This window comes from Scyliorhinus canicula, chromosome 5 (genome assembly GCF_902713615.1).
Source record: "Scyliorhinus canicula chromosome 5, sScyCan1.1, whole genome shotgun sequence".
In the NCBI taxonomy this organism is placed as follows: Eukaryota; Metazoa; Chordata; class Chondrichthyes; order Carcharhiniformes; family Scyliorhinidae; genus Scyliorhinus; species Scyliorhinus canicula.
In genome coordinates this window covers 28798548-28812656 of record NC_052150.1, presented here as the reverse complement: position 1 = coordinate 28812656, position 14109 = coordinate 28798548, and the positions used below count along the sequence as shown (strand labels likewise).

At 46.0% G+C, this 14109-nt stretch overlaps 1 protein-coding gene across 8 annotated transcripts in view; it reads right to left on the bottom strand.

Annotated features, from left to right (window-relative positions):
• nod1 (nucleotide-binding oligomerization domain containing 1) overlaps nucleotides 1-14109 on the bottom strand; it is an 88214-nt gene that overhangs the window by 22428 nt on the left and 51677 nt on the right. For all 8 annotated transcript variants that reach the window (XR_005460622.1, XM_038796828.1, XM_038796827.1 and 5 more), the window contains exon 4: nucleotides 7017-8817. Coding sequence is in view for 7 of the 8 variants with exons in the window: in XM_038796828.1 (XP_038652756.1) it covers nucleotides 7017-8817 (1801 nt within the window). In the remaining variant the exon portion in view is untranslated. The remainder of the gene's footprint in view (nucleotides 1-7016; nucleotides 8818-14109) is intronic.

The window sequence follows — 14109 nt, the reverse complement described above, 5'->3', positions numbered from 1 at the left end:
GGTACTAAATATTCCTAGATGCAAGGTGCTGCATACTCCACTGTCAGGATTCTCCGTTGCACCAGCAGCGCACCCACGCCTGGGGATTTCCCGATGGTGGGGCGCTGCCCACAATGGGAAACCCCATTGGCCGGCTGGCGAGACGGAGAATCCCACCGCCAGCTGGGGCGTGCCGCGCCAGAAAACTGGTGTGGCGGGGCGGAGAATCCTGCCCAAGGTATTCAGGAAACATAGGGAATGGGAGGAAAGGAGTCGCAGTATATATTGAGGAGAATATTAGTGTTGGAGAGCGAGTATCCAAGAGGGGACCACGACAGAATCTATTGGTTCGAGCAAAGAAACAATAGCAGTACCATTACACTGGAGTAGATTCTATAGGCCACCAACTAGTGAAAAAGATGTAGAGCAGCAAATTTCAGAGCGATCACAGAGAGGTGTAAAGATCACAGAGTAGTGATAATGAGGATTTTGATTATCCCAGTGTAGACTGGGATCATAATTGTATAATGGGTAGAAATTGGGGGGAGGGGGGGGGAAAGAGTTCAAGAGAATTATCTTGATCAGCATCCGGCCCAACATGGAAGCAGACACTGCTGAATCTGACTTTAGGGAATGAGATGGGCCAAGTGGATCAAATGTCAATTAGGGGAACTTTTAGGGATCAGCGGTAGATGCATCATTCTGTCAGCTATGAAAAAGGACAAGGAGCCATTTAGAGTAAAAATACTTATTTGGAGGAGAGCCAATTTCAATGGCACGAGAGCAGATCTTGCCCAGGTAAACTGGAATCAAAGTTTGGCAGACAAAACTGTCAGCTGCTTGCTGCTGTCAGTCAAGGTCCCATTAAGAGGAAGGCAGGGTAAACAAATTCGGAACTCCCTGGGTGGCGAATGAAATAGAGATGAAAGATGAAGCCGGAAAGGGGGATGTATGATCGACGTCAGGTTGGTAATGCAAATGGTGAGGATCTGGCTGAACATAGAAAGTTAAGAGCAAACTGAAAAAAGAAATAAAGAGAGCAAAAGAGACTGGCAGCTGGCATAAACAGGAATCCCTAAGTCTTCTATAGGTATACAAATTTTAAGAAAGTAGTAAGAGGATAAGTGGGTCGATTAGGGACTAAAAGGGGGTGCAGTACATGGAGAAAGAGTACATGCCTGAGTATTGAATGAGTATTTTGCATCTTTCTTTACCAAGGAAGACAATGTTTCTAAAGTTAGAGTGTGAGAGGAGGCAGTTGAGGGGCTGGATGGGCTAAACATTGATGGAGAGGAAGTATTAGAAAGGCTGCACTTAAAGCTGATAAGTAAGCTGGATTGGACTGAGTTCACCAAGGACACAGAGGGAAATAACGGTGGAAATTACAGAAGCACTGGTCATAACATTCTAACCCTCTTTAGATACAGGCATGGTGCCAGAGGGCTGGAGAATTGCACATAGCTTTGTTCTAAAAATATGGTAAAGGATAAACTCAGCAACTACAGCTCAGTCAGTTTAACTTCAGCGATTGGAAAGCTTTTAGAATCGATACTCCGGGACAAGGCATATGATAAAGTGCCACACGGTAGGCTTGGCAGCAATGTTGAAATTCAAAAAATGAAACAGCCAATGGCAGCCTGGATACAAAGTTGGCTGAGTTGCAGGAAACAGGGAGCAGTGGTGAATAGTTTCTTTGACTGGAGGACGGTTCCCTGAGGATCAAAGCCAGGACCACTGTTTTTCTTGATATATATTAATGACCTTGACTTGGGTTACAATTTCAAAATTTACAGATGAGACAAAACTTGGACGTATAGTGAAATTGTGGGAAAGGTAGTGATGGACAGGCTAGTGGAACAGGACACAGCAGCTGAAATTTGATGCAAGAGCTCGGCACAACATCGAGGGCCGAAGGGCCTGTTCTGTGCTGTACTGTTCTATGTTCTAAAGTGTATATGATACATTTTGTTAAGCAGAATGAGACGAGGTAATACAAAATAAAGGGTGCAATTCGAAAGGAGGGTGCAGGAACAAAAAAACTTGTGAGTTTATGTGGACAAATTATTCAAGGTGGCAGGGTGGGTTGAGAAAACGGTTAAAATGTGTACAGGATCCTGAGCTTTATAAGTAGAAGCACAGGATACAAATGCAGGGAGGTTCGAAGAAACATTATAAAATACTGGTTCAACCACAACTGGGGTTGATGTTCAGTATTCTGGGCTTTAGGAAGGATATGAAGGCTTTTGGGAGGGCAAAAAGATTTATGAGTTGTTCCAGGGATGAGTGACTTTAGTTATGTGGATAGGTTGGAGAAGCTGGAGATGTTCTCCTTAGGGAAGAGCAAGTTGTGAGGGAGATATGATAGAAATATGATAGGGTGGCACGATAGCACAGTGGTTAGCACTGCTGCTTCACAGTGCCAGGGATCCGGGTTCGATTCCCGGCTTGGGTCACTGTCTGTGCGGAGTCTACATGTTCTGCCCATCTCTGCGTGGGTTTCCTCCGGGTGCTCTGGTTTCCTCCCACAAGTCCCAAAAGACGTGCTTGTTGGGTGAATTGGACATTCTGAATTCTCCCTCAGTGTACCCGATTGGTGGCGGAGTGTGGCGACTAGGGGCTTTTCACAGAAACTTCATTGCGGCGTTAATGTAAGCCTACTTGCGGCATTAATAAAGATTATTATTATTTTCTCGAAAAACTTTACTGCAATTATATATGTATTTGTGTGGATAAGTAAGTATGTAAAACAATACTCTGTCGGTGTATTAGATAAGAATGGAAAAAAAAGACTTGCATTCATATTGTGCTGTGACTACCTCAGGATACCCCTAAACACTTTACAACCAGTGAAGTGCTTCTGGAGTGTGGTCCGTCTTGTAAAGTAGAAAATGCAATAAAGCAATTTGTGTACAGCAAACTCCGACAAGCAGCAGTGTGACTTAATTGTCATATTTCTGTGTCAACCTTTTCTATTATAAGTATGTTCCTCTGTCCACATTTATAATGGAATTTGCCTCTATAGACTTGCTGCATTCTACTAACACCCACCAGACAGTGGTGGTGCTATAGCATCTCTACTTTACATCTCCCATTTTCTGCACGCACTGCAGCATAGCTCCAATTAACTTTGCCTCCCAAATTGCAGACGTTTTTGTCAGGATCCGAGAGCGTGTTGCATGGTTAATTTAATTATTACAAATGATTACATTCTTTAAGGAAGGCAACTACAATGAGTGTATTTCGTAGTAAATTTCGGGCATGAAAGAATTCTGAATGAGTACTCCACATATCAGAGAAAAACTGCAATGTTTCCTTGGCGTTAACTGATACTTTGTTGTTTCTGATCTTATAGCCATAATTGTAACAGGAGGTAGTTCCGCATAAAATGGCCGTTCCAACACAACAGAAAAGAACAACTTGAGATGGATGAGAAATTGTTCAGCCTCCCTCCTCTAATGCCGATAATTAAGGGTAATTCGTGAAATACAAAATTCTCTGTTTTGAATCAAGGTCGTGTGTAAACATTTCTATCCAATCCTCATGTCTTCATCCTTGCCATTCTGAATATCCTTTCACACCTTTCCAATTACTTTTTATTCAAACAATAGCTACCAAAGCACTTTTCTGAACACATCTATATAACGCAATAACAGTGTCGTGCTATAAATGTTACCACAGCCCCCGAAGGCCATTGGTTGCTCTCCCCTTTGAGTGAGTGTTGATGGCATGATGGCAGAATGGTTAGCACTGCTGCCTCGCACCACCAGGGACCCAGGTTCAATTCTGGCCTTGGCTGACCGTGAAGTTTTCATCTCCCCGTGCCTGTGTACGTTTCCTCCGGGTCCCCATCATCCAAAGATTTGCAGGTTCGGTGAATTAGCCATGCTAAATTGTCGCTTTGTGTCCAAAGATGTGTAGGTTAGGTGGGGTTACGGGGATAGGGTGGGGAAGTGGGCCTAGGTAGGGTACTCGTTCAGAGAGTCAGTACAGACGTGATGGGCCGAATGGCCTCGTTCTGCACTAAAGGAATTCTATGGTGGTGATTTAGCTTTAAAAAAAAAGATTTAGAGTATCCAATTCTTTTTTTTTCCCAATTAGGGGACAATTGGGTTGTGGGGGTGAGACTCATGCGGATACGGGGAGAATGTGCAAACTCCACACGGACAGTGACCCGGGGCCGGGATCGAACCCGGGTCCTGAGGCAACAATGCTAACCATTGTGACACCGTGCCGGTGATTTAACCTCATGGTTACTATGTCTCAGGCGAGGAGTCAGGTTGAGAAGCAAGGCCTTCACGAATAACCTTAGCCGATACGGGAATCGAACACATGCTGTAGGCATCACTCTGCATCACAAAGCAGCCATCCAACTGAGCTAACCAACCTCCTGTAGTGCTATAGAAGTCAAAGGAATCACAGAATACTTGTTTTCACAGTTCCTCCTCATTTTGTTGCTGGTTTTTCACAGCAGCTTGCGTTTCTAACACATCTTTAATGCCTGTTATAGAAGTGGAGTCACACAAAAACTGACACCAAGAGGGGAAGTAGGGCAGGTGGTCAAAGCTTGGTGAAAAGGGTAGGTTTAATGGAATGTCTTAAAGAAAGAGAGGGAGGTGGAGAAGTTTCTGGAGGGAATTTCAGAGCTCTAGCTGGTTGTGGGGGTGACTAACATCAAGGAGAAACAAGAAGCCAAAAATAGAAAATGCAAAGGTCTTGGAGGGTTGGAGGGCTCAAGAAGGTTACAGCGATAGGGACAGGCATTGAGTTAAGAGAATTTTTAAAATCGTGATGCTGCTGGACTGGGAGCGCACACGGATCAGTGAATACAGGACTGATGGGTGAATGAGACTGGGTGCAAATTCAGATTTGGGGAGTAATCGCAGGCCAGAAATTGAGGATGCCTCGATGATTGCAACAAGGGAAACATCACAAAACATGTGGCATTTTCTTACTGAGAATGCTGCCCATTCTGAGGCATTATTCTCAAGACAGAGATTATGTTGATTTTCAAACTTAATTAATGGCTTCTGGTTTATAGTGAAAACAGCTCAAATCTCCCCTCGTTTTTTAATCCTTGGTTTCCCTGGGGACAGCAGAAATGTTAGACTGTGGAATTGCACCAGAGAAAGCCAAAGAGAGATTTTATAGAGGCTGTCAAAATTATGTGGGACTTTCGTAGAGGGAGAAATTGTTTCCATTGGCAGGAGGATTGAAAGCCAAAAGAAATAGATTTAAGATAGCTTGAAACAAAGCCCAGAGAGGAGGGAAGGATTTTTATTTTTGTTGATATGATGTGTAATGTGCTGCGCAAAATGTTGGTGGAAGTAGATTGAATAGTAACTTTCAAAAAGAATTTGGATTAGTACCGGAAAAGGAACCATTAACAGGATTATGGGGAAAGAATAGAGGAATGGCTCTAAATGGACAGCTCTCTCATAGAGCTGGCACAGGAGCAGTGGGTCGTATGGCCTCCTTCTGTCATGCAAGACTCTGTGCTTTAAGTCATTTTATTGAATATTTCAGCTCTTGAAGAATGCACCTTTAACATGCAAGATGGATAGAGCCTTTGTCTGTCAACTTGGTTTGCAGTTTGAGTCAGAGGCTGTGCGTTCAAATCATAGTACAGGACTTTCTGGCCCTTCCTGTCAGCGGGATTTTCCAACCTCCGAAGGCCGGTATCCCGGCGGGAGGACCAGAAGATCCTGCCAGCGGACAATGGCGAGCCGCTTCCGCAGCCAGAAAATGCAGGTGGGGTGGGGGGAGTGCATAAAATTCCTCCCAGAGTCCAGAAACCTGAACAGGTAAACCAGTCTGACATTTTAGCAGAGTACTGTGGGGGTTATGTATCATCACATCTCGGATGAACTGTTAAATTGAGGCCCCATTTGCTTGCTCAGGTGGACACTATTATTCCCGCTCACGAAACAGATTAACATGGCATTTGTTTAATTTGATGTTTGTGGGGCATTGCTGTGTAAAATTGAGTGTCATATTTCCTAACAGGATAACAGCGATTATAGTTCAAAAGTAATTTTGCAGCATGGTGCCACAGTGGTTAGCACTGCTGCCTCACTGCGCTGAGGACCCGGGTTCGATCCCGGCCCCGGGTCACTGTCCGTGTGGAGTTTACACATTCTCCCCGTGTCTTTATGTGTCTCACCCCCACAACCCAAAAGATGTGCAGAGTAGGTGAATTGGCCACGCCAAACTGCCCCTTAATAGGGAAAAGAAAACAATTGCGTACTTTAAATAAAAATATACACTGATGCCTCACAGCACCAGGGCCCCGGGTTCAATTCCGGCCTTGGGTGACTGTGTGGTGTTTGCACGTTCTCCCTGTGTCTGCCTGGGGTTCCTCCAGGTGCTCCAGTTTCCTCCCACTGTTCACAGATGTGCAAGCGAGGTGGATTGGCCATGCTAAACAATTGCCCTTGGTGTTCAAATATATGCAGGTTGGGTGGGGTTGTGGAAATAGGGCGGGGGAGTGGACATGGGGGCACTTACGGAGGGTCAGTGCAGAGACGATGGGCCAAATGGCCTCTTCCTGCACTGCAGGGATTCTATGCATTCTAATTAATTGGCTGTAGCATACTTTGGGTAATGCACAAAAGATGCTATGTTTATGCAAGTTCTATCAGGGAAACCTGTACAGTCAAAGGAGCCATCCTTCACATGGATGATAAAATGAGCTGCCCCCCATCCCCCAGCTATCCTCTCAGTAGGGCACAGAAGGTACTAGAACACTATTTTGAAGACGATCAGGGGAGTTCTCAACAGTGTCCTGCCAATTTCTATCCCTCAAGCAACAATATTTAAAGAACAGACATCTGGTCATTTATCACTGTCTGTGGGAGCTTGGTCTGTGTAAACTCTCTGTCATGTTTTACTACATTACAGCAATAGCCACACTATAGAAGTACTTCACCGGCTGGGAAGCACTTTGAGGTAATCTGACATCCTGACATTCTTTTTCCTTCTAATCGAAGGACACAACAAATACTTTGACGAAGAATGGAAGAAAATATCGGAAAACATACCTAACCACTGTGAGTTTATCAAAACAAGGAATGAGTTCTTTCACTCCATAGTCATTGATATTATTGTTGTCCAGTTCAAGAGCAATTGATTTTTTACGGTGGCGCAAAATATTGGCAATGGCACTGCAGTCAGCAGAGAAGGCATTGCAAAACGTGAGCTTGATATAATCAGCGCAAATCCCTTTAGCTGCAAGATTGGCAATTGCTTCACTCTGGGTTTCAAAAATGTAGCGCAGCAACCAGATAAACCGGGGCAAGACTTGCACTCTACAAAATTCTTCAAAAGCCGCTTTCGGAAGATTCTTTAAGTGCACCTTCACACAGTCGGCAAGGTAGGCCTTGAGTGCCGAGTGCTTCCTTTGGACGCTTCCCGTGGAAGCCAAATGTTTAAACAGGTCCCTCTTAGTCTTAGACAATAGGCCGCAGAGGAAAAGCGTCGTGAACTGTAAATGTTCATTTGTTTCAAATGGATCTTTTCTGTGGTGTGTGCTGTAGCCCAAGCATCTTAGCAAAAGAACATTGGTTCGGGCACCAGTCAAGTAGCTGTCACATTTGGAAAAAAACTTAATGAGTTCCTTCGCACTAATTTCCTCATCCACAACCAAGGAAAAGGCAGCAAAAAATGACTGCAGGGTCAAGTGAAGGAACTCATAAGTTGATTGGTTCCCACATCCGTCGTAATGGCCCGTATTCTTGACAAAACCCAACTGTAAATCCTCCTCTGAGATGCCAGCCGCTGTGATTTGCTCCTGACTAAAGATGAAGTTGCTGTTTTCAATCCCCTCTTTTGCTAATTTGCCCAATCTCATTAATGTATCCCTCTTGGCTTTGAATGTTTCATTTTGACTTTTGTTTCTTTTGTTCAATCCTGCTTTGGAAGAACGGTTTAGGAAAACCTCCAACATCAACAGATAGACGTCAGTCAATGTAATGTAGCCCAGCAGCTGCTGAGAGCTACATGTGGCCTGAAAGTGTTCATAACATTTAAATATAATCCAACAAAACAACGGCACTGAGCACAGACTGCACAGGTGAGGGTTCGCCTCCAGCTGGGTGAAAACTGAGGTTTGATGTGGTTTGTTTTTGAAGAATTTCTTTGAATATCGCAGTAAATGGTCCTTGGAAAAGCCTTTCAGTGCCACTCTCTTTCTCACCATTCTCAACGGTAGATTTGTGCCCGTTCTTGCTGTCAATATTTTTATGGAACTTTTTAATAGTCTTCCTCGGAGAAGATTCATCAAAAGGGCCACAGGGTGCGTGGGTTCAAAGGGCGAGGAGATGTCAGGGATGTCACTGAGGTCACAGTCAACATTGATTTCATCAAACCCGTCCAGTGTGAAGAGGACAGAAGCTGGGTGTTGGCGGATGTAGCTGAATATCTCATCAGCATCTTTGTCAGGGTAACAGTTATATTTGAACAGTAGATCTCTGAGAGAGATCTTATCTTCCTCCTTAAAGCTATTGAAAATTCGACATCTGAATTTGAAGAAGAATTTCACATCAGCACAGAGCTCCCCTTTGGACCACAAGTTCTGAAGTCTCTGGAGCAGTATGGTCTTGCCAATCCCAGCATCACCAGTTACAAAGACTGTTTCTGCATCTTCATTGATGACTCCAGTGTCACTGAACAAATCCTCCAAGTGGGAAATATTTCCTTTAGTTTCATTTACAGCGTTGATTAATTCCATAAGAGACTCAGTGTAAGTATCATCCAGCAAGGTGTCTTCTTTCTGGACGTACGAAGTGACGAACTTTGTGTCCTGTCGTAGATCATGTTTAATCTTTTGAATGTACTGACAGACTAGAAAAGAAATGCAAAGTTATTATCGTAGGATCATAGAATCATGGAATTTACAGTGCAGAAGGAGGCCATTCGGCCCCTGGAACGAGCACCCGACCCTAGCCCACACCTCCACCCTCTCCCCATAACCCTGCAACCCCACCCAACCATTTTTGGACACCAAGGGCAATTTAGTATGGCCAATGCACCTAACCTGCACATCTTTGGACTGTTGGAGGAAACCGGATCAACCGGAGGAAACCCATGCAGACATGGGGAGAACGTGCAGACTCTACACAGACAGTGACCCAAGCCCGGAATCGAACCTGGGACCCTGAAGCTGTGAAGCAACTGTGCTAACCATTGTGCTATTGTGCCAACCAATTACCCTGAAAATGTAGTCATCCAGATAAGCCTATTTATTGCCTATTGCTTAGGGCAATTGATGAGGTCGCTAACAGTACTAAGAGGTCAAATCTATCACAGAAGGCTGAACAGGCTGTGATTCTTTACTCTAGAAAAGAGAAGGATAGAGTGAAAGGGTGACGGGGTGGCATGGTGGTGCAGTGGTTAGCACTGCTGCCTCATGGCGCCAAGATCTCAGGTTCGATCCCGACCCTGGGTCACTGTCCGTGTGGAGTTGGCACATTCTCCCCGTGTCTGCATGGGTCTCACCCCCACAGCCCAAAAGATGTACAGGGTAGGTGGGGTAGCCACGCTTAATTGCCCCTTCATTGGAAAAAAAAGAATTGAGCACTTTAAATTTAAAAAAAGAAAAAAAAAGGAGTGAAAGGGAGATGAAGAGAAATTATTTCCACTTCTCGGGAGGCAAAAACTAGGGTCCATAATTATAAATTGTTATGAATAAATCTTTGCCCCAAAGAGTGGTAAGAATGTGAAAATGGCTACCAGAAAAAACTCAGGTGAGTAGCATAGACGTATTTCACAGTTCTTTACAGTGCAGAAGGAGGCCATTTGGCCCATCAAGTCTACATTTCTCTCTGAAAGAGCATCCTATCTAGTCACACTCCTCTGCATTACCCCCCGTAACCTCGCAAATTATTTATTTTCAGACAGGAATACAATTAACTTTTGAATAGCCCAATCAATCCTGTCTCCACTTCACTCTCAGGAAATACATTGCAGACTCCAAACACCATTGAGGGGGAACCGTTTCTCACTATTCCCCCTGCCCATACCCCTCAGAACCTTGGATATCTCTCCTCTCAGGCTTCTTTTCTCCAAAGAAATCAATCCCAACCTCTCCAGTCTATTCTCAAAGCTACAGTTGCTTATCCAGGGAATCATTCTTGTGAATCCTCTCTGTACTTGCTCCAATGCCTTCACATTCTTCTTCAAATATGGCATCCAGATGAGCCCTAACTAGTGTCTTATACATGTTCAACATGACCTCCATTACTCTTGGACCCAATTCCCCTATCAATAAAATCTGGAATACTATATGCATCATTGTTGTGTGGCAAATGCTTTTTGAAAATCCATGTACATCACATCAACAGTGTTACCCTTCTTAGAAAAATATATTTTTATTCTCCTTTTTCACATTTTCTCCCAAATTTACACCCAACAATAAACAATAATCAGTAACGAATGCAATGTCAATCCCCCATATCAATAACAACAATCCCATCCTGCCACCAAACCCCAAACATGAGCCCGTATGTTAAGATAAACAAATGACAAAAAGGAATCAGGAATCACCCATAGTCACCATCAACACATACAGTCCCCCTCCCACCAATCCTCCCAGACCCCCCCCCCTCAATGTTCATTATAATCCAATTCTCGAAAGTCCATAATGAACAACGCCCACGAATTGTAGAGCCCCTCCATCCTTCCCCTCAGTTCAAATTTGACCTATTCAAGCGTCAAGAATTCCAGCAGGTCCCTCCACCACGCCAGGGCACAGGGTGGAGAGGTTAATCTCCACCCTAACAGGATCTGCCTTTGGGCGATCAACGAGGCGAAGGCTACAACATCTGCCTCTGCACCCGGCTGGTTCGATACCCCGAATATGGCCTCCCGAGGGCTCGGGTCCAGTTTGACATGCACCACTTTAGAGATTACCCTAGAAACCTCCTTCCAGTAATCCTCCAGCTTTGGACGGGACCAAAACATATGAACGTTCACACACATCTTCTACCCCCTCAAAGAGCCAGCTCATCCTAGCCCTTGTAAGGTGTGCTCGATACACCACCTTCAGCTGTTTCAGCCCCAACCTCGCACACAAGGTTCACCCTACGGAGCACCTCACACCAGAATCCCTCCTCCATACCCTCTCCCAACTCTTCCTCCCACTTTGCCTTGATCCCTTCCAGCGGCCATGCGGCTGAAGACTATCGCTAATAGGGAATTGGCAATCGTGGTTAACTGAGCACTTCACACAACCCAAATGGACCCCCATGGGTGGGTGGGCCATGTAGCATGTGGGATTCATTGCTTAGCATCCCAATCACACCTTGATGCATGGATACTGTGTCTGAACACTGCGGAAGGCAACACCACACATGCAACAGCCAACATCCAAACACCCAGAGGTTGGGGCACAGCTCCGGAGACATGTCCACGGCCGGAGGTGGGATAAATGCCACAGGGAGGGGAGATGCCTGGAGAGATGGGCCAAGGGTTCGGAGGTCGGCACACATTGTGGAAGGTGACAGAGGCATCATACAGGTTGTGCACAAATGTATTTATTGCGTTTGACAATTCCCTACCCTCCCGATGGTGCTGCTCCCTCCCCCACCGCCAGCACCCTGACCCCCTACCTACCCCTCCCTCTCCCCCAGTGCCCTCAGTTATCCTTGATGAGCTTTCTCCTTCTAGCTCTACCACTAAGTCTAGGTGTGTCCCCAAGATGCACATCTGAGGTGGAGGCAGCCAGCTGCTTACCACGTCCCGTGGCCTTCAATGTCTTGGCGGTCATCCTCTGGGGGCACTGAGGCCAGAGGGCCCCGGCTCACTTGTCGGCAGCACATGCATATGTGCTGACTTCGAGACGTGGCTTCACCAGAGGGGTGGAACTCAAGGGAGCTGGTGACCACTCACCCCTTACTCTGACCCTATTTAAGAACCTATTGCTGCCTACTCTCATTCTTTTAAACTTTCCAAGTATTCTATTTACCTTGATACTGTTCTCTGATATATCCTCCCTAGCAGACAATTCTTCTCAACTTCCCACTGTCTGTTTTTCTCCTCTCCTCTCGGAGCTTCCCATCAGGATCTCACCCCCACCGGCCAATCTAATTTAAACTCCCCCCAACAGCACAAGCAAAGCTGCCCATGAGGACATTAGTCCCAATCCTGTTAAGCTGTACTCATTCTTCTTGTACAGGTACCTAAGGAGAAGCTAGCTATATCCTTGGGGAAGAAAGATGGAAAGATATGCTGATAGATTTCAATGAAGAGGGATAAGGAGAGATTAATGTGGGTCATTATTGGTTATATAGACCCAGTCAGTGAGTGGCTTCTCATTCTACATAATTCAATGTACTGGGGCTGGATTCCCCGATCGCTGATGCCAAAATCGTGTTCGGCGATCGGCCAGAGAATCCAGGTTTCCGACCAAATCGGGGGCGGCGCCACTTTTGCGATTCTCCGCCCCCTCCAAAGTGACGTAGCACATATCAACGGCCGTAGGATATTGCCTGAGGCCCACCCCCGATGCTCCGTCCCTGACCGGCCGAGTTCCCGATGGCGTGGGTCTCTCATGGTCTCACCCGTCAGGAACCCGGCATGGCGGCTGCGGACTCAGTCCAGCGGCGCCACAGTTGGGGGAGTGCCAATCCACAGGCAGAGGGGGACATTATTCGGAGCTGGGGGCACTATGGGGGAGTTGTCCGGGACACGCCATTCGCCTGAAAGGGGGGACTATTTCGCGGGCTGGGGCCTGCGAGCGACCGCCGCCATGTTGCATGGCCCGGCTGCTGCAGGCCGCCGTCATGTGCATGAGTGGGCAGTGACGCGGCAATTATCCGGGGCATATCGGCAGCTAGAGCTGGGTGCTCTACGCTGACTGCCTGCTAGGCCCCAGCAAAACGGGGATTCGGTGGCCTTTTTGCGCCAGTTTCTGGCGTAAAACGCCACCGTTCGCACGCCGGCGTGGGGACATAGTCCCAGAATCGGAGAATCCAGCCCAATATCTCCAAATGTCACCTTAAGGGGTATGGTTTGAAAAGAATGTGAAAGTCACCATGGTCCCAGAGGATCCTTTGAGAGAGAGACAGAACTGACTGGTAGGGTATAACCTGAGGATCACCACACCTCAGGCGAGGGGCAAGGTTGAGGATGGGCCCCTCATGAATAACATCAGCCGGTACAGGATTTGAACCTGCACTGTTGGTCTCACTCGGCATCATGAACCAACTGTCTAGCCAACTGAGCTAAACTGGCAACCTGGAAAGAACTATCCTATGTTCCTCATTCTCCCTTGGTCTTTTTAAGACTCTATCCAACAATGATCAAGAGCACAAGCAAATGACAAGGTCACAGGGAGGAGGTGGCCAGAGGGGGAAATTATAACAAAATAAGGTACAAATTGTAAATTTGGTTTTCTTTTTTTTACACAGGTGTTGGGAACAGGAAAGCCAAGGGGAAAAAAGAAAGAAGCATACAATCCAGAAGATTAGAGTGTTCAAAGTGTTGTATAGTAGCACGGTAGCACAGTGGTTAGCATAGTTGCTTCACAGCTCCAGGGTCGCAGGTTCAATTCCCTGCTGGGTCACTGGCTGTGTGGAGTCTGCACGTTCTCCCTGTGTCTGCGTGGGTTTTCACCGGGTGCTCCGGTTTCCTCCCACAGTCCAAAGACGTGCAGGTTAGGTGGATTGGCCATGCTAAACTGCCCTCAGTGTCCAAAAAAAGGTTAGGAGGGGGTTATTGGCTTAGGGGGATAGGGTGGAAGTGAGAGCTTAAATGGGTCGGTGTAGACTCGATGGGCCGAATGGCCTCCTTCTGCACTGTATGTTCTATGTTTCTATAATTAATAATAATCTAGTCAATCTCCTCATGTGTTGCAGGGAAAAGTTAAGCCACGTCTTCAGGTCAGGCGAGCGGAGGCAAATTAGAGGACAGGGCATGATTGGACAATTTGGAAATTGCATAGTGGTTAGCATTTTTTATTTGTATTACAAATCCCCATATCCCTTTTTTTTAAGAATATATTCTATTAAGGCATTTATAATTTTAACACTTTTAAACGGAAAGATCCAACAAAGACAAAAAACCCACAATAACATAGCCATCTCCCCCCAAACACAAACCCCAACCAACATGGTCCATATAAACACTCAGTCTCAC